Here is a 26,178-nt window from a genome sequence, read left to right as displayed (position 1 = left end):
AATGCAGTTCCTGACACAGTGGCGATCCCGAGGATACTTCAACCACCCATATTCACCGAGAATGCACTAAATATTTCTTAAATCTTATCATTATAACCATTTAAACCGTACTTAAATTAATTACGCATAGGATTGCATGAATGCGTTATTGAATTTCGACGGTGCTTAGCCAATAGTTTTTTTTCATGTTGTACGGATTGGTAGGCCAATATTTTTAAGCCTATAATCACTGCATGTTACTCACCTATTGAGGAAAAGTAATGATTTGCAATTTCCATTGCACGCTTTTGTTGTCCACAAACCATTTTCCCCATTGTGTAAATCCTACGAGACAAAGCCATGGCGATTTTCAAGAAATATTAATTTAAAAGTTAATGATGAAATTATGCATTGCTTAAATTTAATGATTAAAAATATGTGTAAATAATTACAGCAAATTTGGTGATTAGAACAATTCTATTAATCATTTCAATGACAGCTAAAAAAAAGCTTAACTTCATGGACTGGCATTTAGGGTTGCTTGAAACAATGAGTAGAAAGTACAAGTTTGCATGACTATAAAATGATCATCCGTGGATATAAATATATTTTTTATCGTAGACTTGATTTTTTTCTAGATTTTCATTATTATTGGAAACTCTAAATCATAAAAATGACCTCACAAGAGTTGATTAAAAGACAGTAAAAGAAAAAAGTCTAAAACATTCTACCAGCAGGCATGAGGATGAGGAATCAATAACGAGGAATTAAAGAACACGCTAGTAATGATACTGAAATAACATGACTTTAATTCATTTTTGATAGACTGGATAGGATTGGTTGCCAGAAGTTTCAATCGTAGGTATTATATGATGACAAATAAAAATAATATTGTCGATAAATCCGATGTTTGAATACCATACAGCTTCAATTGAAATAGAATATGCAAAGATATTTAACACTTTGCAAACGCTGCGGCATTTCATTAAAGTCTCCACTAAGTGGCAATGGAAACCTATCTTTCTTTCTTTTGAAATTTTCGGTGCGAACTCCATTATTTGGAGACACTTAATTGAAATTTATTTATATATCCTCCGACTGCCATTCGCGTGGACACTGAAATAGTGCGAGGAGTTAAAATAAAAAGGTTAATGACTTCAATCTCCTAATGGGTGCAATCAATTTTAGGGGCAGCGTATATACTGTTTCATCTGTTCCAAGCCCAAAAAGAGTGAGCGAGGAAGAAAATTAGGTCAAGAACACTCCAACGCTAACTACTTTACTTGCCATTTCCAACAGCCTCACTCGATTGTTACTGCTCGAATCACAAAGACATAAGGTTTAATAAACACGTCATATTGGAGCAAAAATTATGTATAACAATACAATATTTACATAACACAGAAAACAAATATTCTATATGCTATTAAAGAAATGTCTTATTCTCTCATTCCTTATATTCTCCGTTGATACTGCACTTATGGTGATAAATGTGGTATCATTTTAAACGCCGAACCACCGCCTTCTAACAAATAATACAATCTAAATCTCAAATTTCACTATTCATCCATTAATTTTACTTGAAAGTTTCGATTTTTCCATATCGACTCCACACATTTTTTGTGCTCTTAACTTCGAAATCCATCAAAATACCCGTTATATCTATAACTAAACCAAAGAAATCTAACATAAGCAGGCAAAAATATTTTTAAAAATCTAAGAATGATGAAGAATTTTAACGTTCTCTAAAAGAAACATCATGGGTAAGGAACTTGAAAGATAAAGTGTATCACGAGTACATAAATATATAGTGCTGGTATTCAGGAATTATTACCAACGGGGATGGAGAACAAAAATTAAAATAGTACGTAATGGTCATAGTGATTGTACATGAGTGAATGGTATAAAATTGTTACGTATAAAAGTGATACACCCGTTTTTTCACATGCACAGTTGAATGTAGCATTTTCTAGAGTTTGCAGTGTCCGCGATATTTATGTTTGTGTTAAAGAAATTGATAAAAAAAAGTTACATATGGCAACATTGTTACTTCTAATATTGTCCATATGGAAGTTTTGTTAATTGCGTGCCATTATTCAGTACCAGACGTCATGATTGTTCCTACTGGTAACAAACCCTCTTCCTTGTATTGTATTTATGTTTTGAATATTTTTGCGAGAAAGCAATTATAAAGAAATTACTTTATAATTTTTTATTGCTAATTATTTTATGATTACTGTTATAAAAAGCTGTTAAAATCCCTAAAAGACTTGTCAGGACAATTAAACATAATTAATAGATATGTGATATATTCCTATTCCAAGGCTTTTTACTCAGAACTGCTGTCACATTGTGAAAACAATTGCTTCCTGAAATACAAAATTAGGACTCAGTAACTCTTTTATTTGAATAAAACAAGGGGTTTATTAATAAATAATTTATTTTTGCCAAACAGACAGGTATCCAAGTACAGTCATCGGAAGAGAATGTTGTTTGCACTAAAAGGGGAAGTGTTTCTTTTTCTTATAAAGATTACCACTTGGGTGATAGTGAAAGTCACTGTCATTCATAGAAAGATGATTTAAAAAAAACTTGTCCAATTCCTTTTTGTAACCATCCTGACTTGACAATCACACACCATGCAGGTCATCCGTGTACCATCGCACCAAAAATGTGGGATCACTGACACAGTCTCCAAATGGCAAATATCGCGTGGATTTATTGCTATCAACTATTTTTTTTCAACACTGTCCCTAAATGAAGAGGGAGTTTTTCACGTTGAACCACACCAAAGGCGAAGTAAAAAAATAGCATTTGTCTCGGTGATATGTTAGCAGTCATATCTCTCTTTTCTCCCACCGGAAACGTTGACTAGGTCAACAACTTACTCTGCTCTGCCACAAAAACCAGGAACTGACATCCCAATAAGCACATTATCCGCTGCCTAGCCCAAAATTTGTCGTGACATCATTACAAACGCGCACTATAAGCGTGACATGCTCCCAATAATAGGCTAAAATTGACTCCAACAGACGTGAACCTGAGCATTGGCCAATCTCTTCAAGACTTAAAATAATTCAGGTGCACTCACGAACCACTAGTGTCACGTTTGAAATCCTTGCTATCATCGTAGTAAAATTCTTGTGCTTAGTTAAATGCTCCTCAACATAAGGTGGTATGACTAGATAAGAAAAAGGAAATGCACGAAAATATTAACACCCGATGAAGGGCTTAAATGAAGATAATATGATGTGCATGTGGTACCAGCAGTGGAACCTAGTATTTTGGTATATGAGATCATTAGAACAAAACAAATATTTTCATAACATTGCAAAACGAGAAATAATGCAATTCCCGCGGTCATACATGAAGCATAGACAGTTCACGGTAAAAAGACTACCATCAACAGCCTTTTCCATCATATGTTAGAATCAGTGTCTCACATTGCCATGGAATTATGGTTATTGTATTCTTAAGTAGGATAGAAATAGAAGGATCTTAGATAAGAAATAAATTATTATTTTTAAGAACTGATGAAAGAAATTTGGGATACATTACGTCTATTTATGTCTTTCAATATGCGTAGGTATGCACTTTTTTCTCTACTCCAATTTACCTCCAGCAACATGGCTTAATTGTCTTCAAAATTATTGGAGGACGAAAAATTTTCAAGCTTTGTTAACGTTAGCATGTTGAAGTTTGCGGCTTGCGGGTGAATATCAACCCAAGGAAACACCAGAACGGGGATGTTCTCTAAACATAAAGATACTACGATGATTGAATGAAATTCCTCTTCAAGTATCTTTACACATATGTCTATGAAAAAAGAGCGAAATATGATAACTTCAATTTAAGCCAAAGTTTAAAAAAAATGATGAATTTTGTGGAGCATACTATTTCAACTATAGTTGGAAAGAAAGTTGTAAACATAGTTGGAAACATTACCTTTTAATTATGTTAGCTACAATTTAGCTTATTAAATGCATTATTGGGCATGGATAAACGAATTTATAAACAAAAGTAAACAGCGAAACATAAAAGACTAATAGTTTATGAGCCAAAAAATTTATTTACGCATGCGTTTAATTTTCTTATGCCTTCGAGACAAGAATCCGTTTTACTGTAATGTTGCGGGGTATGAAGGATGATGGGAAATTTGCCGGAAATCGAGTCGAAAACGCATCTCGTCAACTTAAAATGGCTAACAGGATATGGCCTAATCGCACCTACAAAAGCGCAGGAACGCCTTCAAAACTACAAAAACTATTACGCTATTAGATGGAAAAACTATTACAAAAACTATAAGATGATAATTTACGATAAGCCACCCCTCTAAAATGCTACTAAATCAATCATTTCTTTACCTAAAAATAAACCTCCCAATTTGTAAAGGTTCGATACCGAGTAAATAAATGCATCCATATTTCAGATTTTGAAAACGAATGACAATTTAAAATGACCTAGTAGTATTTGACGGGCACATTGCAAGCATTTCTTTTATTTTCTCAATAATTTTCCTATTTGCTAGTTCATATTGTATAATTTTATGAACATAGGACAAACCATCCTCAATTCAAATCAAAGAGATGTTCATACTTAAAACTTTATTTTTAACTTTAATTCCCCTAAAACTTGTGTCATATCTATGTTTTCACTCTCATTTGAATGTAAATCTGAATAATAATTAGACTTTTGCCGGAAACTGTGTGATAAATACGGCTCGTAAATTTAAAGCGACTCTTAAGTAATGGTCGCACGTTCTTCCATGGTCCCGTTCAAATACCAATTTATGGAATTAATTTTCTTCTCAACATTTAATGATAGAGAAAAAATTCGGCGCGATTGGGAGAATATATATCGCTTTCATATCTCTGCATTCAGACGTAATTGCACACAAATTCAGGTCGCAGAAAGACGCTTCAACGCTTCAAGGAACATTAAATGCGCACTTTATTGGTAGTGGGTGACAAAAACTACTTTATCTTCCTATTAAATACATCAATTCCTATTTTATATGTAATTTCGGACGCAAGTTGTAACGAGAATGATGAATCCCTAGAAAAAACTCCACGCATTGTAGGCCTGTGTGCGTCAATATTTTCAGCGGAGACCAGGACAACAGCCAGAGTACAAGGCATATCGATAAATAAACCAGTAGGTAGAGAAATAAAGAATATCAAACAAAACTAATTCAGAAATTTGATGCAAAAAATAACATTGGTAGACATGAATTCCAACACTATAAAAACCAGTACCACAGGCCAAGAGAATTACCAAAGGCCACTTGAAAATACTGTAAACCGAGTAATATGTAAAATTTGTTTTTAAAGCAAAAAAAGTATTTTACCAGTGATAAGCATAAGTTATAAGTATTTAAAAAGAATTTTTTATTGCAATGCAGCTTGAACCGAAGATAAGGATGATATTTGCCGGAAATGGAGTCAAGCATGCAGCAAATAAACTGAAAATGAGTCTTGTGTTATTGTTAAATAGGACCTTCAAAAACGCCAACACCATCAAAGCTGCCAAGAAATTATAAGAGACAATTACACTCCCTTAATCTGGTAAAAATATTGCATACATATAATAAAGCAAGAAATTGATGCAGCAGCAATGGTATTCCCAAAAATACGCAATAAAACTATTTATCCCCAATTCCTAGAGTTGGACTTGTTACGATTTGGAATTCACGTTTCATACATAAATGTGCGTTCATGGACAGATTTATAGAAAAAAAGGATGGTGGTGCGACGGTATTTAACTGTAGAAAAAGAAATAACCCCATACAAAGAATGAAAATCAGAAGAATCCCGAATGAAACTAGGAGTACGAAATTATGGTGGGATGAAATTGCCATAAAATGACGAGGAACTAAGAATTACAGGTAAAAATGCAGTACTTCAAAATAAAAACACTTATAAATAATTATGCAAAAATTTATTCATAAATGAAAGTCAAAATTCATTGGTAAGAATTTCAGAGAGCGAAAGATATCTTGAAGCCAAATATGGAACCTTATGGTGGAAAAGATAACAAGATTGAAAAAATTAAAAACGATATAGAGAAAAACTGTCAGAAACTGAGAGCTTAATCGATTATTTTTCACTTTTTTCGAGAGAAAACATGGTAAATTAGGGTGTGATACTGTAAAAATCAGTCAAAGAGGTACTTTTGCATTGAAAAACTTCCAATTTTTAAACTGTACTCAAATTAGACAACGCCGCATTTGCTATTTTCCTGTCATCCTCATCGAAAAATCATGACCAAGTCAGTAGTATTCAGGAAAGCCTATCTTCCTTTAGATAACTGGGCTCTGTATATACAATGTGATTTGGTGCCATAAATTTGAGAAAAAATACACACCCACCAACTTTGGTTGTCTCTAGAATATGGATTGCATGACGAGTAGGTTTACTACGCATAAGCACAGAGTGATAAGGAAAGAAGTGTCTTCGGTTCGAGAACGAGAGTTCATGATCATAGTTTCAGGTTTACTACCTTTAGATCACCCTTCCCATTTCATTGAGTATTTCAGTTACATTAATGTTCGTTATTCTACGGAGGAAAAATAATTCGCCTTCATTCCGGATTCTTATCCACATCGATCAAATTTCGGGCGACTGCTTCAGCCGGTTAGTCTACTGAGGCTGTAGAATGGTATTTCAGTTCGTATCCCGGAAAGGGTGAACGATTTTTCCTCAGTGGAATTTCGTACATTTGTGTATTGCGGGTGACTCCGTAAACTTATCACCATTGCATACCAGAGTCAGCTAAAATGGTTATTGAGGGCCAAAGGTTACGGTTTATCTTGGCAAAATAGTGGGTTATCCTCATGTGGCTCACATACTACTGTAGTTTCTTTTCAAATACTCATCCCTTTCACACATTCCATCTTTATCAAAAATTGAAAACCAGTCTTGAGGATGTGAATTGCTTAAACAAAGTGGAATCTTAAAAAATAATATGCATTCAACTGTTAGTAAAGTTAAAAGTTGTCAAATACGCTTAATTATACATTTTAAGCGCTAAAATCAGTATTATTGAGGTTTAACATAAGAAATTTCTCCAGCTCGAGGTCCTGTCGTCAATAATAAAAGTTATAAGTCTCAGAGTCCAGTGTAGTATCGTTCAATTAACCACGTCATTGGAGGGTATTGTATGCCCTGCCCTATATGCGACTGACTCGATGCAATCTTGAATCTTTCAAAAAGAAGTAAAATCTTACCAAGTATGATTTTCCCACCGCTCATTAATTCGATGAAAAATGCCCGCCTCTCTTTCATTATTAATTTTACTCTGGATTTTCAAGAAAATTTCAAGTATATAATCCTTACAATTCGTCGTAATCCATTGTGTATATGACTTTCAATCACCCATGTAAAATAAACTTCACTAAGTATTAGAGCAGAGTGGTGAGAAAATACGTGTTTTCTGTGCTTATGCTTAGAAAGTATAAGTTTTACTATCATCCCTTTTTCACACACATACACGTCTTTTTCACAATAAAAGGATATATTAATATTTTTAACGTGGCGATTACATCTCTGTTCCTTCATAGTACCAAACGGATATAACTCTGGTTATGAGGTTTCCAAAACAGACCATTGGTTCCAATAATCGCTTATAATTTTCTTCTCAAAATACGAAATGTTTCTGAGAAGGGACATTTTTTCTCAAGAAAGGCCGATCCAACCACGCTCGCAATTTGTACTCCTCATATTGGATTATTATCTGAAGAAAGGCCTGTCATACATCAAAATGGTCCACCGATGAGTTGGTGGTGGATATATTTCACTATGAATCACCGAACGAGTATGTAAAAACATACCAACATGCATATTTATAGAAAATTGCTCGTTTTTCAAAGCATGGATACACAGAGATTGTAAGGATGACAAATATCGAACAAAAAAGGACCCTGTTTTCATCAACAACAATGTCCAATAGTATAAGTATCGTTACGGTCTTTGAAACATCAATTGGTGTTCTAATATTAGCCCTTAATAATGTTCACATTTTTTTCGTGAACATTGCCCGGATGCTATTCAGCGACTCAACAGAAAATGTTACGACAGCATGAAAATATGTGAAACAGAACAAAAATTTCTGTTGCGATCAACGTATGCTGAGCAAACGCAACGTGATTTTGACAATTAATCTATTTTGCTAGTTTAAATGAGGTAAAAATAAACTATTAACATTATTAGTCATGTCCGTCAACGTACATTTGGTGTTGAGCCACCGATATATCAACCGAATGAGTATCACAACGGCAAAAGCGGTGCTCTTGTAGTATTTCCATTTATTCACCTAACCCCACCAATTCTGGTCAGTCGTGCCACACCTAAACTGGACGCAAAGAAATAAAATAGTCTACAAAGAGCGCCAACAGTGATTCTACAATAGTTTAAGCATATAAAATATGTTTCATACTTCCTTTAAGCACTCAAGTTCGTATCCGAACTTTTCAAGGTACAAACAGTTAAAAGGCATCTCCACAGGAGATCTATTTCCTATATAACTATGCCATATAACAAACTCTTATTATCTGTACAACACATACTTTAGTGTCATAAGAATTGTGCATTTTATCTAACAAAAAGCCTTCAACGCTCAAATTTTCCATTTAGTAAGTACATATAATTTCTAATCTCTTTGAAAACATTTTCAAATTCCTGGTTGTCAGGCCTCGACAAATAGTTTTAAGTTATACCAAATAAGTTATTCATCTATTTGGTAAATAGGTCAATACAAAAGCGTCCTAATGGCCGACAGCCAATTCTCATATTTTTAACAGTAAAATGGAGGAATATGGGAATTTAGACGGATGCCTTTGGCACAATTTGTCGAGACCTGAGACAATTTAATAATAGAAACGAGATGATCCAGCAAAGAAATCTTTAAACACACGTGTGAATGATAGCTAGGAAGGTTCCCGTTTTTTTTTTGGTAAAATCCTTTTTAAAAGTATCAGAAAAATATGATGTTAACGTATTATGCGTGATCAGCGCAAATGAATTTCGAGGTAAATGGTTAGAAAAAGAAAAGGAAATGCCTTAGGCTTGTGCATTGCAATGTATCGAAGTACAGCAGCTGTGCGTAAACAAGTAAAACATGTGTGTGGTAATGAGCAAATATAAAAAATGATGTGGAATCCATATTCCAGAAAATTAATGAAAAAGCGAGCATCTACTCAATGCACTCAAATGCGATACATTTTTCCTTTCTCCTCCATGCTGCCAAAAATAAGGCTTTGCAAAATTTATTCGCGTAAAAATTAGCAAGACGATAGATTTATGTGTATGCTAAGTGGGTATGGCTTAAAATTGGATGAAGGAAGCTTCATTTAAATACAGAAATGGTAGAATTGCCACGGAAAAATGTATTAGGTTTTGTTTGGGAGAAACCAATGCCGGTTCGAGTTGGACCAGAGAGATATCTGGCTACGAAATATATTTAAAGATATTTGGAAGTATACGTCAGCGTAATGCTATGTTTCCATAGTTACGGCCATTTGATAAAAAATAGAAGTTCACACCATTGACGAAAATACGAACATCTGAGCTCCACTAGCGTGACGAAGAGTCTCAAAGCCTATACATATGTATAATATTTATATTTGCTGTGTACACATCGATTTTGGATATCACTAAATCGGTCAAAATAACTTTTCATCGATACACTTATTAATCTATAGTTTCCTCAAAAATTCTCAACGATAGGAGGGATGGGGAAACAGTCTATTTGAAAATTGGACTTCCCTGTTTAAAAGCTTTTAAAATTTGACTAGCATTCTTCCTCTCTTCTCTTTTAATTAATCGAGATTAGTAACGTTCACCAGCAAAACTTGACGAGTTTCAGAAATCGTATCGTGGAACACGAAACGCGGGCCTGAAGAACCTCGCCTTGATGCCGGTGGATAATCGGGTCTTGGCTGGCGGCGTGATCGCGAAACTTCTCAGGATCAACGTCGGACCTGGACCTGTGGTGGTCAGCCTAGCTGTCGCAGTCGATGGGGAAATGGACGCAACAGTCCCCTCTTGCTTTTCTCGAATATCTCTCTCCTCTTTCCCACACTCCTCAGCCTCTTCTCCTTCGTTATCTTCAGGCAGATCCTCGAACACCTCTCCGTACTCCTCCGGCAGCGTAGCGTCTCCCAGGTCGTCCACAGCCGCCAGTCTCTGTAGCTTGCGCCTAGCCCTACGCGGAGCGTAAAGATCGACCTCGGAACCACTGTCAACCCCGCCCTGTGAGGAATCGCTACAATAATGACCTCGCTGGGGCGTCGGTGTGCTATCCTCCGACCTGGCCGACGTGTCCTGTCTCCTCATCGACCACGGAGAATCCATCGAGACTGACTTTCGGCTCTCGTCGATGTCCACTGACCCATCAACGGTCGAGCCCATCCCCGACGAAGCGAGAGAGGTTTCCTGGGTGAGATTGGAAGACGTGGAGAAGCGCTCCGCTCTGGAAATGGGCGTGACCCCCGTCCTCCGCGTGAACTGCTCCTCGAGTTCCAGGATGATGTCATTGTGAGGGTTGACGTTTCCCTGGGAGCGGCCGATTCCCACTGTTTGGGCGGGAGCCTCGATGGTCAAGATGTCAACGTCTTTGGGGTCTTCGCCGTCGGCGGTCGGCGTGTGGGGCCGCCTGGGACTGCCCATCACATCCCCGACGGTGGGACCATCCTTGAGCAATGGGTGGCCGCTACCCGAGGAGGAATCAGAGTTCTGCCGGATGCAGGTCTGACAGCGGCGAGAAGCGGACCTGGGAAAGAATGCCAGTCGGAAGGAACTTTCCCTCCTGGGAGGCTTTCCGTCGTTGGTCGGATTAGTGTGCCCAGATGACTGCGCAATCTCCATCCTAGTTGAGGACGAGCCATCTTCACACGTTCCCTCTCCCGGAGGTCTCTCCGACTCCAGCGTGGTCAGCGACTCTCCAGCCGGGTTCTCTACCAGGTCTAGCATCGGGACCTGGTCCCCGTTCCCGCACTGCCCGCATTTGCCAAAGCTGTGGATGGACACCGAGTCCTGGCGCTCGCTCCAGGACCTCGACCGAGGGGACAACTTGGGCAGGTTACGGTCCAATTCCCCTCCGCTGTCCAGGGAGACCGCTCCACGCGGGGGGCAGCAGGGGGGAACTTTACCCCTCCGGTGAGAGTAGCAACCAAGCGGTGGAGCCCTCGGCCTCGTAAGGGGTGACTGAATCGAGTCCCCCCATCTCGGAGTCCCGGGATCTTCTCTGGCCCGCCACCAGAAGAGGATTTTGAGCGCCTCCGTTCTGGCGGCTTCGTTGCGGAACACGTAGAGAAACGGCGTGACCGGACCGCTGCTGAGCGCGGCCAGCAGAGCGCAGAACCTAATGGCATCTGGGAGTCTCTTTGCGGACGGCCTTGAGTCCATGATGAGGGCGCAAAAGAACGGGGCCCAGCAGAAGAGGAAGGATACGATAACGAGGGCAGCGGTCTTGACTGCCCTGCCCTCCTCCCTGAAGAGCAAGGCGGGGAGACTGGCGTTGGAACAGCGCCTCCTGGGCGGAGGTTTCCTCCGAGCAACCCAGCCATCGGGCATGGCCGCGGAGGATGGTGCCGTGAGGCTGCCTTCCTGGTGAGCGGGGGCTGACAGACTGTGTCTGCGTGTTCTCTGACTGTTGCGACGGGCCGCCAGGTACATGTGGACGTATATCCAGCAGAGGGCTAGGAGGGGGATAACGAAGCCGAGGGAGGCGAGGATGATGGCGTAGAAAAGTCGGAATATCCTCGCTTCGAGGGGGAGGATGACCGCAATGGGGAAAGCGGGCAAGTCTTCCTCATCGACGCATTTCGCTGGCGACGAGGAAGACGGAACCGTCGGGTGAGGGGATGGGGACTGAGGATCCGGAGAAGTGGACGTAATGATGGTGGCTAGCAAAGGGGGCGTGGCTAGGATGATGGCCAGCAGCCAAGTGGACGCTATGATGAGCCGGGACCTCTGGCGGGTGGCCGTCATGGAGTAGTGCAGGGGGGAGGTGACCGCCCGGTAGCGATCCACGGCGATGGCAAGGATGGAGAAGACGGAGGCTGTTGCGGAGAGGGTGCCGAGGCTGGCAACTAACTGACGCCACCAGATGAGGCGCGAGACTTCCTTCTTGGCGAGGTGCAGGGCGACTACGGGAACGGCTGTGGCTGCCGCCAGGAGGTTCGCGAGGACGAGGCTGAGCACGAATCTGAAAAGAAGGAAAGATTCGATGTCAATGACAAGCATGACCACTTGATGCCCATAGCATTACCATATAACGCTGCTTACTACTTTTAAGAAATGGCAAATTTACTACACTTTATGAAAGTACTACGTAAATAATTATTTTAATATTATTTAATATATTTGTTTGCATATTATTTCTGCCTCGGAAAGGTTCCATCAAAATAAGACTGAATTATGTCCATATCTATTAGTGTCCATGATTATGTTTTACTTCATAAAATAATCCATTCTAATTATGGATGAAATAGAGGAGTCTGTTGGATTATTTCATGGAGGTATAATCCATATACATCGTCTCAGTTTTCAGAGAATTATTTCTTGTAAGCATAAAAATTCTTCGTTATACACGCTATTTAAACTAAATTTGCACGCTTAAAAATTTAAAAAAATATTATTTAATTTATAGTAGAACGTTACAACATACAATATTTGCCACTCTTAAACATTGTTTTTGAATGGTTTCAGGTACGGGCAAAAATTTGATGCAGTTGGGTGGGGGTTATATTAGAGGGAACAAAGGTGGTTAAACAAGTGAGAGGAAGAAAAAGAATAGGATTTTTAGGCATCATAAAGGTATAATGCTTTATTGCATGTTAAGTAGGTAAATCTATAAAAGGAAGGGGCTACTGTGAGAATATTTCTTAAATACTCCTTGAAAATACACCCTATTATATAGAATGCTTTAGTAATAATATATGCAGGGCGTGTCATAACTTATGACACATAGTAAAAGCTCTGCTGTGATGAGAACCACAAGTTAGTCTTAAAAAATATATAGCTACAACCATAGTAAATCATTATTCATGCAGTTTTTATCAGAAGTACCTGTTACCATAACATGATGGGAAAATTCGTCTCAATGAACAGTCAAATTTTTCAACTCTTTCTTCATCGAATCCATTCAAAAGTCCATCAATCGTTGAGCTAACTAAGTAATTAATAATTTTCACAGTTTCTCATGTAATCAAAAGTTTGAAAAATGCATGCCATCAGTTTATCAGACCTGAATGAAACAACCAGAATTCTTACCTTTTTCCTTCAAGCACAATTTTTTTCGTAAATTGACGATTTGTATTTTTGATACAAGGACAACATGGTGTTAATGGAGCAACCTTCCTCAGCCAAATATTCTCAATTACGAGCCTCAAACTTCAATTGAAACATTACTGAAAACCTCCCAGCGAGGGCCAGTCACATTAAATGTTTCTGAAGAGCACAGAAAACCGTGAGAATATTAAAGAATTACAAAATGCCTCCGAGTCCACTTAGTATCTTCCTTTTATCGAAGAGCCGAGATATTTCGCTGTAAGAATTACGGGAAGCTGTTCTATCAAAAGCAAAATCCTTTCCTTTAGAAATCTGGGGAAAGGATAGACGTAAGAGTTCTTGAGTAAAAATATACCCACGTGGGGAAGCATACTTGAAAAACCCACACGGGACCATAGATTTTTCTTTCATTTGTTTAGCTTCTCTGAATGGTTGAGGATCTTGAGCAGATATAAAAATCACCCTCTGCGGGTAAAAGCCTTTCCTATCAATTTGACAAGTGTCACGTCGTAACCTAAAAATCACGCCAGAATCACTCAGCTGCTTCGTGAAATTGTTCCCAAAAATGTTTCATTCCTATAGATGCACATCCACGTGCTACCTTCAATGAGAAATGAGAAAAGGATGAAGGTGAAACAACGTTGCTTGAAAAGAAACTAAAAATATATTTAAGATGCCTTAACATGAAAACAGCAATGAGTAACACCGGCAAGTCTCACGAATATTCATAATTAATCGAAAAAATATGCCAATGGTATACTTTGAATATTATTGAAAAGAGGAGCTTTCAAATGAGACAACGAACTTCTTGATTTATATAAAAATAAAATGCAGTCGCATTTAGATTAACTTATCTTAGCGGCCAAAATGGCATAAGAACCATTTTCAATAGAGCTCGAAAAAATTATTAACATTGATTGAAATCATCATGAAGTTCTATCTTAAAGACGTTACAATAAAATTAATTTATAATAGGAATTATACGTTTTTGATGACATTTTATAGTTCATGATAAGATGGACCTAATATAAGTGGCGCAAATCCGAAGGTTTTGAAGTTTCACCATACGTCAGGGGAAGTAAATTCCTCCTAATAATACCCATTTATAATGCTAAAATATTCAATTAATTATATGAAAAAGGGCCTTACTTGATACCTCTCATGTTAGCATATATTTCATTTAATCTCTCCTGACGAGTTCAGTGATAGGGTATAGTGTCGCACTATCAATTCAATACGATGTGATAATAAATTGACAAAATGCATCATGGGGAAATCGCTGAATATTGTTTTATCTCCCAATGCTTAATAAACTTAAATCACCGAACATGGTATGATAACCTATCATACCTAGAGGGTGAAGTGTTTTTAACGTCTCATGACTATTAATAAGTAATCAGAATTCTGCTAAATAAAAAAGTCTACTGTGTATGGAAATCTAGTTGGAGTTCATATGATTTGCTCGGGCTACTATGATTGTCAGAATTCATGGTATGGTTTTCTATTTACACTATAAATGAATCAACTATACAAAATAATTAATAGGATGCATATTGATGATTGATGAAAATGATTAATGACAAGTCATAAATAATTGCGAACGGGGAATAACAACAGATTGTCTGAACACAATATATCATGGCAGGTGAAAGTGCACAATAAAATTTTTAATCTAAAATTAAAAAAATTAAATGCTCAATAGCCCTCATCTTCGTGATTCATTTTTCATTATATTTTGATGTACAACATTACACCGATTTCGAATCTAAATCGGTGGATACGAAATCGGATTTATTCCCTAGGTAAGCAAACACAAAACTGGTTTTTAGGTCGTTATAATTGGAAACTTAACAAATTCCGGTTTATCATTGAAAACGAAAAACGATTTCCAGAATTTTGTCGCCTTTTTTATTTTGATTATTTATAATTTTTACTGATTTTTATGAGACATAGAACTATAATTTATTTTAATTTTCACTGAATTCTCCTAATTACTCTTTGATTTCATTTATTTAGCTGTAAGCGAAGCGACATTGTTTCCCACACCAACGGATATGAGCAACATGAGTGAGAAAAATACTCGAACGAAGGTTAAACCATTGAGGAATATGGCCCAACCATGATGGTTATTTACATATAAATTAAATATAAGTAATGATATACAAAAATTAAGTATAAATAATCAAATATATAGAAGACGTTCATACCACTATGAAATGAGACCGAAATTTATTGCACTATTTGGAAAAAACCAAGTGGTTTTTTCCCATGCGTTATTCTAAGTATTCCCTTCTGGCGAAACCGGTTACTAGACAGCCTATCAAGTATTCTGTTCACGAATATTACAAAAGAGGATCCTCAAGTCGGCCTATGAATGTGCTGTCACCCACCGCGCATTTAAACGGGTTTACAGAAGTCGCCGCTCGCGTCGCTGATGGAAAAAGTGATCCGAGTTTCACGGGTAAACAAGGTATTATTACGGGTGTCAACCTAAATTTATATTCATGATTATGTTATTTATCAAATTCATAACTCTTCAATGCAATGTTTTTGCATTTACAAAGACCATACTGCAAAATATTGGGAAAAAGTGGATCACACTGTACTCATCAGCGCCCCGAGGATATTATTGAAAGCCGTTTTTAATGCAACCAAAGTGGCAACAGAATTCAGCCTTCAATGGGATGGAATTGGTCCTCCTCTAAGCAGTTACCTTGATTCTGTTTATGAGTTTTCTCGAATTGATAGAGTTGACGCCATTTGACGAGAATCATCATTAGTAAGAATCACTGAATACAATTGACAAACATTGAGAGTACTTCAAATACAAAGCCTTGCCGAGGAGAAGACCTAAAGCGTAAATATTGCCGACTCTATGAAAGGTGCCTTGAAAATTCGCTAACAGCGCAAACAAACAGGGGACTCAAGTCTGGGTCAAACGTCACTAGCAATCGCCGGGCACTTTGGGAAATACTGGACGAAATATTCCGCCTCGCGGAAGTCCATTGAAATGAGCGCTCAACTCGTCAAGCCCTGCAAATACGTCAGTCGCTTCTAAGGTGAAGTGATCAAAGGGTGAATATAATCTCTCGCCCGTCGGAATTCGCAAAAGAATGCAAAAAAGGGATATTTTTGCTTACGGGAGGCTCATTCGAGCTCTCACATTTCTGTGACTGAGGAACAAACTAAGGATTAAGCAAACTTGGTGATGTCTTTGCTATAAATAGAGAATTCGTTCAATTGTGAATCTGTCCACGGGAGTGGATAAGAGATTAAAGGTGAGGCAATGAGAACACAATAATTATTTTGCATAAATGTTACTACCAAAGACTGCAAAAATACACGTAAAATGTGCTAAAACGAAAACTGAAGAGCGGCATCACTTTCACTCGTGGATCTTTTATCTTGACGCTAAACTTGTTTAAATTTTTTTCTATCGACCTAAAATGTTAAGGATATATGATAAAACACTTTTCAACTCTCATCTCTCTCTTTAAATATTAAAAATTTACCACCCTAGTTCACACAATTTTTCTCTCAGAAACATAGTAAAACGCTGAAAAAAGCTTTCTCCCTAAACCCTGGTAATATTAAGCTCAGAGTGAAATTCTTAAGGAATTACAGTGTCAGTTCAAAAAACAAATTAAAACCGGTTGAGCGATGTGGTTGCGTTCTCGAATGGAAAAAAAGTTTGGACCAAATTTTTGTAATTAATTTCTTATTGTACGGAAATGAAAAATATACCCGCTTTAGTGAACAAGTAGGAATTTTTAACTTACGTTTCTTGCATTAACGAAACTATCATGATGAGTAAGAAACCTGACCTGTATCATATATGTATCGTGAAAAATTCGCACTTTAACAGCCACGTAAGTTTGACAAAATATACCAACCCATTAATTTTTCACCTTGCGGTACAAGTCAATCCTATCCCAATAATTTGATAAAGCAGTTAATGAACGAAACACAAGCGACAGAGATTACATGGAAAATACATTTTGAGGACTGGGATTTCATTCATAGCTGTTGCATAAAGGAGAGTTAGCCCCAATAAACCCTATAAAAATAAATAGAGGCCCCAATAATTTGATCATCTGATATTATGGATATGACACCCATTCTCAGATAATGTGTTAAGCTTTTGCAGTCCAATTTTTATTAAATTCAGATGGTTTGGTCCAAATTAATGTTTACCAAAAAATAATAACCAGGGCTTTTGACCTTTTTAATGATCTTATTTTATTGTTAATAGTAAAAGTCCCCTAATTGGATTATAGTTGTTATCATGTTTAACGAAAGTGTTTTATTCTTATAAATTTTATCTTCACATAGCCATTGTTTAATGGCAGCTCCTTACGATGTGAGCTGAACTTGACGTTGAACCTGATGACTTTTTAGCCATTCTTTCAATGAAAACTTAGTTGGAGATCGTCAGGAAAGAATAAAATTTAGTTAGTTCCAAAATAATTTATTAAAAGGTTTTGATACAGTGTATCATCTGCTGAATTGATAAATTTTTGTGGAACTGGCTAATTTTTATTCTTTTCTGAAAGTCATGAAGGAGTTCCATCAAGTAACGCCTCAAACCTTTGCATTTCTGGGAGAATATAGATTGACAGGCTATGCACATCATGACCCCTCAACATATCATCTGATGCGATACTCTAATTCGTAGTTTATTTCAGATATTTAAGATGATTTATTTATACAGAGCCATTTTCATTGCACCTGAAACACAAAATCACGAAGCAACGTTTACGAAAGAAGCCCACTGACAATTCATAGAGACCAATATTCATAAAATCGTCAAGGTTGGGTAAGGATTGCAAATACATATTTAAGCTTATTTCCCACAAATTGTCTCATTATCGTGAACCTTTACTACCCCTAGAAAAGCCATACATGTTCAATACTTTTTGCAACCACCCGCTAATTTACTAGCATGAAAAGCATACCGAAAGGAGATCATCAGTTTGAGGGAATACTTGGAAATATCGAAGCCTATAAATTTTCCATCCCTCAATATATACCGAGACCTCGCGGCCTACATTCCCCTCAGTCCCCCCCCCTCCACAATACCCTCAATCCCCCGGGCGCCCTGACCTCTCCCTAGACGGCGGAAAATGGCCAATCCCCGGACGTGTGGGAACTTTCCCCCTCGAACCCCCAACCCCTTCCCATAAGCCCCCACTGTCCTCCCACCTCTTTCCTCTCGTCTCTTCCGGGAGATCGACGGGGAAAGCCCATCTGCGCATGCGCAGTGTAGGTGCATCACCTGCACTACTCAGCCACCGCGGAAATGCAAGGGAGCGTAGAAAGTGCACAAGGTACGTGTGGTTGTGTGTGTGTGAGTGAGTGCACCTTACTAACGTCGCCCGTAAATCGATGAGTGCGTGGATACCGGACCTGCTCCTACAACTAACTACTCATCTCGTCACTCGGCTTAAATGCACTGGGCTACGGAAATTTTGTATTTCTCATGCGAAAAGTGCGTCTTAAATCGTTTTCACGAGAAATGCATTACCTGAACAGTATATGCTGTATAATATTTTGTAACAAACTTGATCTGTTTCAGGAAATAAATTTTGTAACGCTCTGATATTATTGATGTATTATGAAGGCGTATTTGATACATTATAATGATTGAGACTATATACCCACCCGTACGTTTATATAATTTGTATGAATTTTGCGTGTACTTTGTATGAGTGAGTTTTTCCTGCAATTATGTTGCTGGGAAAACTATAAAATCATTTCATTAATAAAATAAAAGTGCAGATAAAAGCGTTAAGATTTAAAGAAGAATTCAATAAGAGGAAATATGGGAAGATAAATGAACCGATATCCGGTGAAAAGCAGTAGAAAGAGCACTGAAAAATAAGCATGCTGCAGAAGAACAACACTACGAGAGGTATTGAAATTGGGAATAAGAAACTGTGAAGGTAAATTATTTCTTTTTTGGAAGAAGAATAACCAGAAAATTAAGAATCAGTAGAGGAATTTCCATTACGAAAGGATGTACTTAAGGCAGGTAATGTAAGTTTAGCGGTAAGGATATCATTTTTCAGAACTTACAGTAGAAGTGTGCTGCAGAAGTGGGGTATGGACAATGACAGCAGCTGAGAAATCAAGTGTAGAGGCTTTGGAAATGTGGTGCTGCAGAAGACTGATGATGATCGCATGAATAGACGGAGAACGCAATGAGGAAGTACAGAGGAGAAAATGAGAGCCAAGTGCAAGCTTTAAGAAGGAGAAACGGCTCAATAGGCCATTACTCAAGGCATGATGATCCGATGGCGGCAGCCGTCGAGGGACAAGTGCATAGAAAGAATGGAAAAGAAAGACCACGGATACTGTGAACGCAAAATTTAATAAGAGCTATGCAAGAAAAGAAATACGTACGAGTGAAAAGATATACTGAAAGGAAAAGTAATTTTAGAGTGAGGAGAAACCAATATGAGAATGGTTGTCCAGTTGATAATGTATAACAGAAGAGTGCTTGGAAAAAACTTCCAGGGGTGGCGATCGTTTGGGAGAGGGTACATTTTGGAGGGAGTTCATTCACTTACAACCATCTCTAACAAAGGTTGGTGGGCTGTGTTTGAACCTCTTAGAGAATTTACAACATATTTATCTTTATTTACGTCGTGTTTAAGCGTCTCCAAATGCAAGGTGAACATTTCGTAGAGCCTATCCGGGAGGCGGTGCCTCGCAAGCGCTTTGCAGGGGTTTATAGGGTGGGTCACGCGGCCATATTTCAAAATAAAAATAACAACTGAAATATGGTTGCTTACATATGAAAAAAGAGGGAATTTCGTCCCTTAAGGCCTCTAAATATTTTAAAGCCTAGAAACGATGAATTCTCCTCGATTAAAAAAATGACATATTTAGAATTTTTCACATTGGAGCGACCATATGTTAAAAATCGACCTCATTTCTCCAGCATATCAATCCTACCCTCCATCGAATTGAAAGAAAATGAATTCTGCAAGGCCGTACTCAATACTAGGTGAAAAGGGAGGGGGGGCAGAAAATGAAGGACGCCAACTTCGATGATTTGATAGTTTTCGTATAATTAGACCAGATATAAGAATACCAACCGTCGTATAACCACCATCACTGCAACTGTCGTAAGAAAAAGTTCTATTGCCACTGAATAAAAAAATTGCTAACTAACTTTACAACGCCCTACCCTACCTTTTCTGACCCCCATTTTTTCGCCCACAAAAGAGTACGGCCGCGGGGAATCATTTTTTTCAACCGTTTAACGGTCATAGAAGATTAATTTATTTACATCCTCATCCAATATTTTAAGAGGTTGAAATCAGTATTCCAACTCTGGGCTAACTTAGTTTCCTGTAAATTTTATCTCTTATGATCTTTTTCGAAAAATAAAATCACGTATTTCTCTATTTTACGACAATATTTTGTGCTATCAAACTCATAATTGGAGATTAACCAATGCGATCACTTGCTAAATTACCGCTCAACTAAACATCTATCGGAAATACACTTACGACCGTATCTTACAAATGCTTGTGGATAAGTTTGAACTCTTGAATCACCCCTCTCCCACTAGATGATTCGATTAACTGAGAATGTGTTTCGGCAATCGGGAATGCGAAGCAAAGTTTTTGCATAAGTTCAACAGATTAAGGCTTCAATTGGTGGAAGTTAGACATATTTAAGTAAATAAAAGATCGTAGCACTTTTCCACAAGAATTTTTAATGCGTACAATGCGTTTCGGCTCACTGCCTGGGTCTTGTACCAGATGATGGCTCAGTGAGCCGAAACGCGTTGTACGCATTAAAAATTCTTGTGGAAAAGTGCTACGATCTTTTATTTACTAAAAAAAAAACAAAGTTTTCGCACTCAAAAATGAATCGAAAATTGTTTCCACATGTCATGAATTCAGCATCGCGATTAAAAATTTCCACCATGACTGACAAAGCCATAGACAGAAGAAATTTTGAAATGGGTTCATTTAGAGAGAGTACGTTGATGGACGATTCTCAGAAACATTGGGCATTTGGACCCCGGAACTATCCTTGCTGGTAATGGTCTTCATACCAGTGGTCATATCATGAGAGGGAATATGTTCTCTGGATATGGACATACGTAATGCACAATATAAGTCGACTCAAAATATTGGACCACCACAATTTAATAATATCATTAAAACTAAAATGATTAATAACAACAATGCACTATTTCATAGAATTTATCTCTTCTTAACCACGTTTTATTATACTCGCTTCCTTGTTTGTCCTTCCGGGAAAAAGTTTGCTACTCAAATTTCGACTACTTCTTACTACAGAGCTGAAATTTTCAGGATAACTGAGAACTGGATGACAATGCAACGTTCTTACACTCTACCACGATTGAAAGAGTACCTCGGGTATTATTAAGAAGTAAATAATTTAAAAAATTAAAAAAAAACAAAAGTGAAAAACGTGGTGCGCATGTAATATTAAATTCGCTATCACTAGGAGACAAATCTGATATATATTGACCAGCAATTATCAATTTTTCACGCGCGCCACATTTTTCGTTTCTGATATGTGAAATTTTCTTCTAAAACTTATGTTACTTTTTCATCAATCATACTTCAAATTTTCAACAATTTAAGGGTCCGTAGAAAGTTATTTTCTTCTTTTTAGCAAAACGTGATTTTTATTTAAATGCTATTTTAATACTTCAATATTATTTGGCTATAGTAAACAATTCTGTAGGTCTACCATACTAATGCATTGAGCAGTATACTAAATATTTGGCTTCCGGCTTGCCTCTCACTCTCAGGCATCACTCACGTAGGGTAAAGTTTTCACCTCCTAATCCATGAGTCACGGGTTCGAATCCTACATATATGCGTGCCCATCAACGTAATTCTAAGAGAGGACTTTATTGTCCTTTATTCACGCTCACGCCTCAACAAAAATATTTTCATTCCACTTGGAAAGTTCATCCTTTATCGTGATGAATTTATCTCGGGCTTCCAACCGGTTTAAACTCTCCATTTCTGTCAACGTTTTCATGGGATACAATTGAATAGTGCTCAGGCGTGTTTGTATGTTGATGTTATAATGGAAATTAACAACCGATCTTGAGGACAATGAATAAGTATTTTATCGGAACGTCAACAGAATTGAAGACGAAGAAGAAATCATCCATTGGTTTCCCACCGGGTGAGGCTTTGGACCAATTACCCAAAGCCTCACCCGAACGGAAACCCGAGAGGAAACCCGATAGTTATTCCTTCAAACTACTTACCGGGAATAACTCAAATTCTACAGAATTGAAGAGGTTCATCGGGCCGGAAGTCCGAGAGAAATTTGTAATAATATTAATTCCGTTTTTTTATCAATCAACCGAATTATGGACAATAAGGTCCTCTCTTAGAATTACGTTGATGGGCACGCATATATGTAGGATTCGAACCCGTGACTCCTGGATTAGGAGGTGAGAACTTTACCCAACCGCCACCGAGACCGGTAAAAAATTGAAGAGCTTCACAGCTATGAGTATCATGTAAAATATTATCAAAAATAAAGTCCGTAGGAAAATAGGGATAAAAAATGTGAATATAAGGAAGTAGAGAATTGAATTCACAGAATTTCACCGGGAAAGCATCAAATTATTCAGTGTTATTAATTGCTTTCACGAATTATGGAGTTCCTCACCTGTTAATTTCAGACTAACCGGGGGTAGTACTTCTATACATATACCCTATAAGGCATGTACACTTCCAGTATGCAAAGGAAAATTGCGGATATAAGTATGCTAATTAAGTTAGAAAAAATAAGTCTAAATGTGTTACCCCGGCTTCAAAACTTAATAACAGACATTTAATGAAAAAGGAACACATTTGAAAAATTATCACATTGAAACAAATGATATTAAAGAATTGGTTTGATCATTATAAAATGAAGCAAATTCATGAGATTTAGATTTTTTTAATAAGAAAAACTCAATTTTATAGCACCTTTACCTATGACGGGTCTGTGAGATGGGATGGGTAAGTTTAATACCCATTTAATCCATTCCATCGTCACGTATAAGGGAAGTTTAGCAGAGTAAAAGCAGGTGCAATACGTAGGTAGGTGACTATACAAAAGAAGGATAAAATTTGAGGAAATATTTTCTAAGAAAAAGGGCAAGAAAAGGCAGTAGGTATGAAAGACCGAGGCACTGAAGTACAAATAGCCTATATTATAGCTGTAGCTGAAAGTTTGGGTAGTTGGAGGGATAAAATCTACTCTACAAGGGTTTTAAATTTACCGGGGTAAAAAATGAAGGAGAACTAGCTTTTTGGGCATTAAAGATAACGAGTGGTTAGGTATTATGCTATTATAAAGAAAAATCTAGAGAAAAAACATGTGCATTATCGTAATTCATGCACCATTTAGCACATTTGCATAAGAAATAAATTATAACATTATCTTGTATACCACTGGAGTATTTTCGTCAAAAAAATGATCAGAAGTAAAGGTCGTAAGAAATTATGAACCAAGAAATGTTTACATAATGAAGTAGAGATTTTAATTATGCTTATATAATATTGCGTTTCTTTTAAACAGCGAAAAACTCGATAGCCCTTAATAATTTTGCGGAGAATCATTAGTAATTCAATCGTTTAACGTTACCAAAATAAACGATTTACTCTGTTGAACTTGGGATCTCATATTTATTCATCAACTCCATAAAATGGTACGCTTGGCAGGGTACGAGTTTCAAGAGAACAAAGAATCGTTTAACAGCTTAAAATTTATTGATTCTACGAACCCAGTCTACGCTAAAAATGCCTAATTATAGCTTCTTTAATGCGATGTAATCCGAATATATGAATAATATAATACAACTTATTGATATTCAATTGAGTCATAGATCAGAACAGTAGAGTGCTACTTTTGCGTTGTGCTACTATTTCGTAATGTAGACAGTGATGTAGCCAAGGGGAGGTCCTGAGGATCCGGAAATATAAAAACACAATTACTTTGCTTCATAAAAGAAAACAAAATATTGAAAAATCGTGAATTTACAAAAGATTTCTTTGACAAATAAAGTTTTTTGATAGTTAATAGTGTTAAAATTAGTTTAAAACCTACCTGTACCTATTTTTTTTTAAATTTCCCCCCTGATTTTGGACCCCTCCGCGAACAAATTTCATGGCTACCCCACTGACTATAAACATTAAAAAACACTTAAAATAAAATAAAATGGCTTAAAAGTTTAACTATTGCTGAATTTCAACGGAAAAATTAACATTAATTTTACACTTAGAATTCAATTTTTATCACTTCCTCCCGTCGCATTCAACCTGGCACTTTTTCCGAGGCATAAAATTCATCTCATCTCATATTCCACAATTCCGGAAAAACGAGTTGAATAAGAAATTAAAATGATATTAACTTGTTTGCCTCCAAGAAAAATGCACCAAGTAAAATAGTCACTTCGGACGCTAAGATATTCTCAACTTCATTGATACAAAAACAAATCTTTTAAAGCTAAAATTAAGGGGAAGTTAACCTGCACTCTCGAGACCAAGCTCTTTGACTTCCTTGTCCAATTTTTTTGTTCACAGAATTGCTAGATCATTATCGCTTTTTCCGAATATTCTTCATCGCTTCTCTCGAGAATGGATGAGAGGGAAGAAATAGCGGGGAGGTCACCCGCCACGGCACCCGATGAAAATTAATGCTCGACAGTCGCGGGGACTGATGGGAAAATTCCTTTTGTCCCCGTCACAGCCTCGGCCACGCCGGGCCATCCTCGAGTTTAGAGTGAGCGAGGCTTCGGAACAAGACAAATCGTAAATTCATTAATTAGGGAAACCCACTTTGTTTTCCCTTTTCCGAGTTGACGCGCGTGGTTCGACCGTGGCGACATCCGCGTGCGGCGGAAGTGGCGAGTATCACGCTCCGTTCGCTATTGAAGCCTCGCTTCTCGCACTGTCAACAGCGAGTTACGGAACGGGTTTCATGGCGGCAGGAGGTGTCATCTCATGGAGGTGATCGACCCGGGATTAATAAAAAGGTGAAAGCTAGGCGTCGCGACGCCGTTTGGGATCAGCCCGGGAGATCTTCAGCCCGGAATCAGAGGGTGCAAACGGGGGAAAGAGGGTCCATGCTGTGGAGTCATGGGCATGTTTAATTGGGGAAAGGGGGGGGGGGGAAAGGGCCTCAATCCCACTCTCTGAAATGATTAAAATAGAGAAAAATTTAAAAGTGAGCGTTGTTTCATGATTGTGCTGCAAATTATCAAGAAATTGAGATAGCAGGGGTTCAATGGCATAGCATAATTCTACCTCAGTAAATTTAGTATAATCAAAATCCTTAAATAAACAAATATCATTTCAAACCAGAGACTCATTGTAAACGAGGTGGGCGTGACTCCAGCATATGAAATATAGGATGCTTTCTATTTCGTAGCATTAACTATTTTTGATAGTAAAAAAATAGTTAGCCCAATCACTTGTGGTGATAGTGTGGATCGTAATGTTTACGAGGCTTGAGTACCATGATAACTGAGTGTCGATATGGATAATTTGTAATAATAATACTAATTCCTTAAAAATTTAAATTGTGAAAAAACGAAAGCTTTAGGTGGCCTCAAAAAAAAACTGTGCTGAGACCACCTTCATAAATGTAAACAAGCACCACTTAAATTTTATATGTGTGCTAATCATTTTTTAACAATTTATGAATTTATAAAAGAAAAAAATGAAAAATAGTAATACACAACTTGCTGTAAAAACGTGCTTAACTGTACTAAAAATATAAATAAAAAAAGAAAAATTAGGAAGACAAAAAATCTATACCATTGGTACTTATGCCGAAATTCACAAGAATAATTCTCTCAACATGAACTAAATCTTACATATTTTGGGCCAAATCCAAGAACTCTCACGAA

At 37.5% G+C, this 26,178-nt stretch overlaps 1 protein-coding gene across 1 annotated transcript in view; it reads right to left on the bottom strand.

Annotated features, from left to right (window-relative positions):
• Positions 1 to 2,400: 2,400 nt before the first annotated feature.
• The window catches only part of LOC124159752, a 140,269-nt gene continuing 116,491 nt past the window's right edge, over positions 2,401 to 26,178 (bottom strand). The window contains exon 6 of the mRNA XM_046535663.1: positions 2,401 to 12,183. Coding sequence (XP_046391619.1) covers positions 9,837 to 12,183 — 2,347 coding nt within the window. The 3' untranslated portion in view covers positions 2,401 to 9,836. The remainder of the gene's footprint in view (positions 12,184 to 26,178) is intronic.

Source organism: Ischnura elegans, chromosome 5 (assembly GCF_921293095.1).
Source record: "Ischnura elegans chromosome 5, ioIscEleg1.1, whole genome shotgun sequence".
Classification (NCBI taxonomy): domain Eukaryota; kingdom Metazoa; phylum Arthropoda; class Insecta; order Odonata; family Coenagrionidae; genus Ischnura; species Ischnura elegans.
Note: the sequence above shows the minus strand (reverse complement) of the source record. Positions and strands in the feature narration are given on the sequence as shown.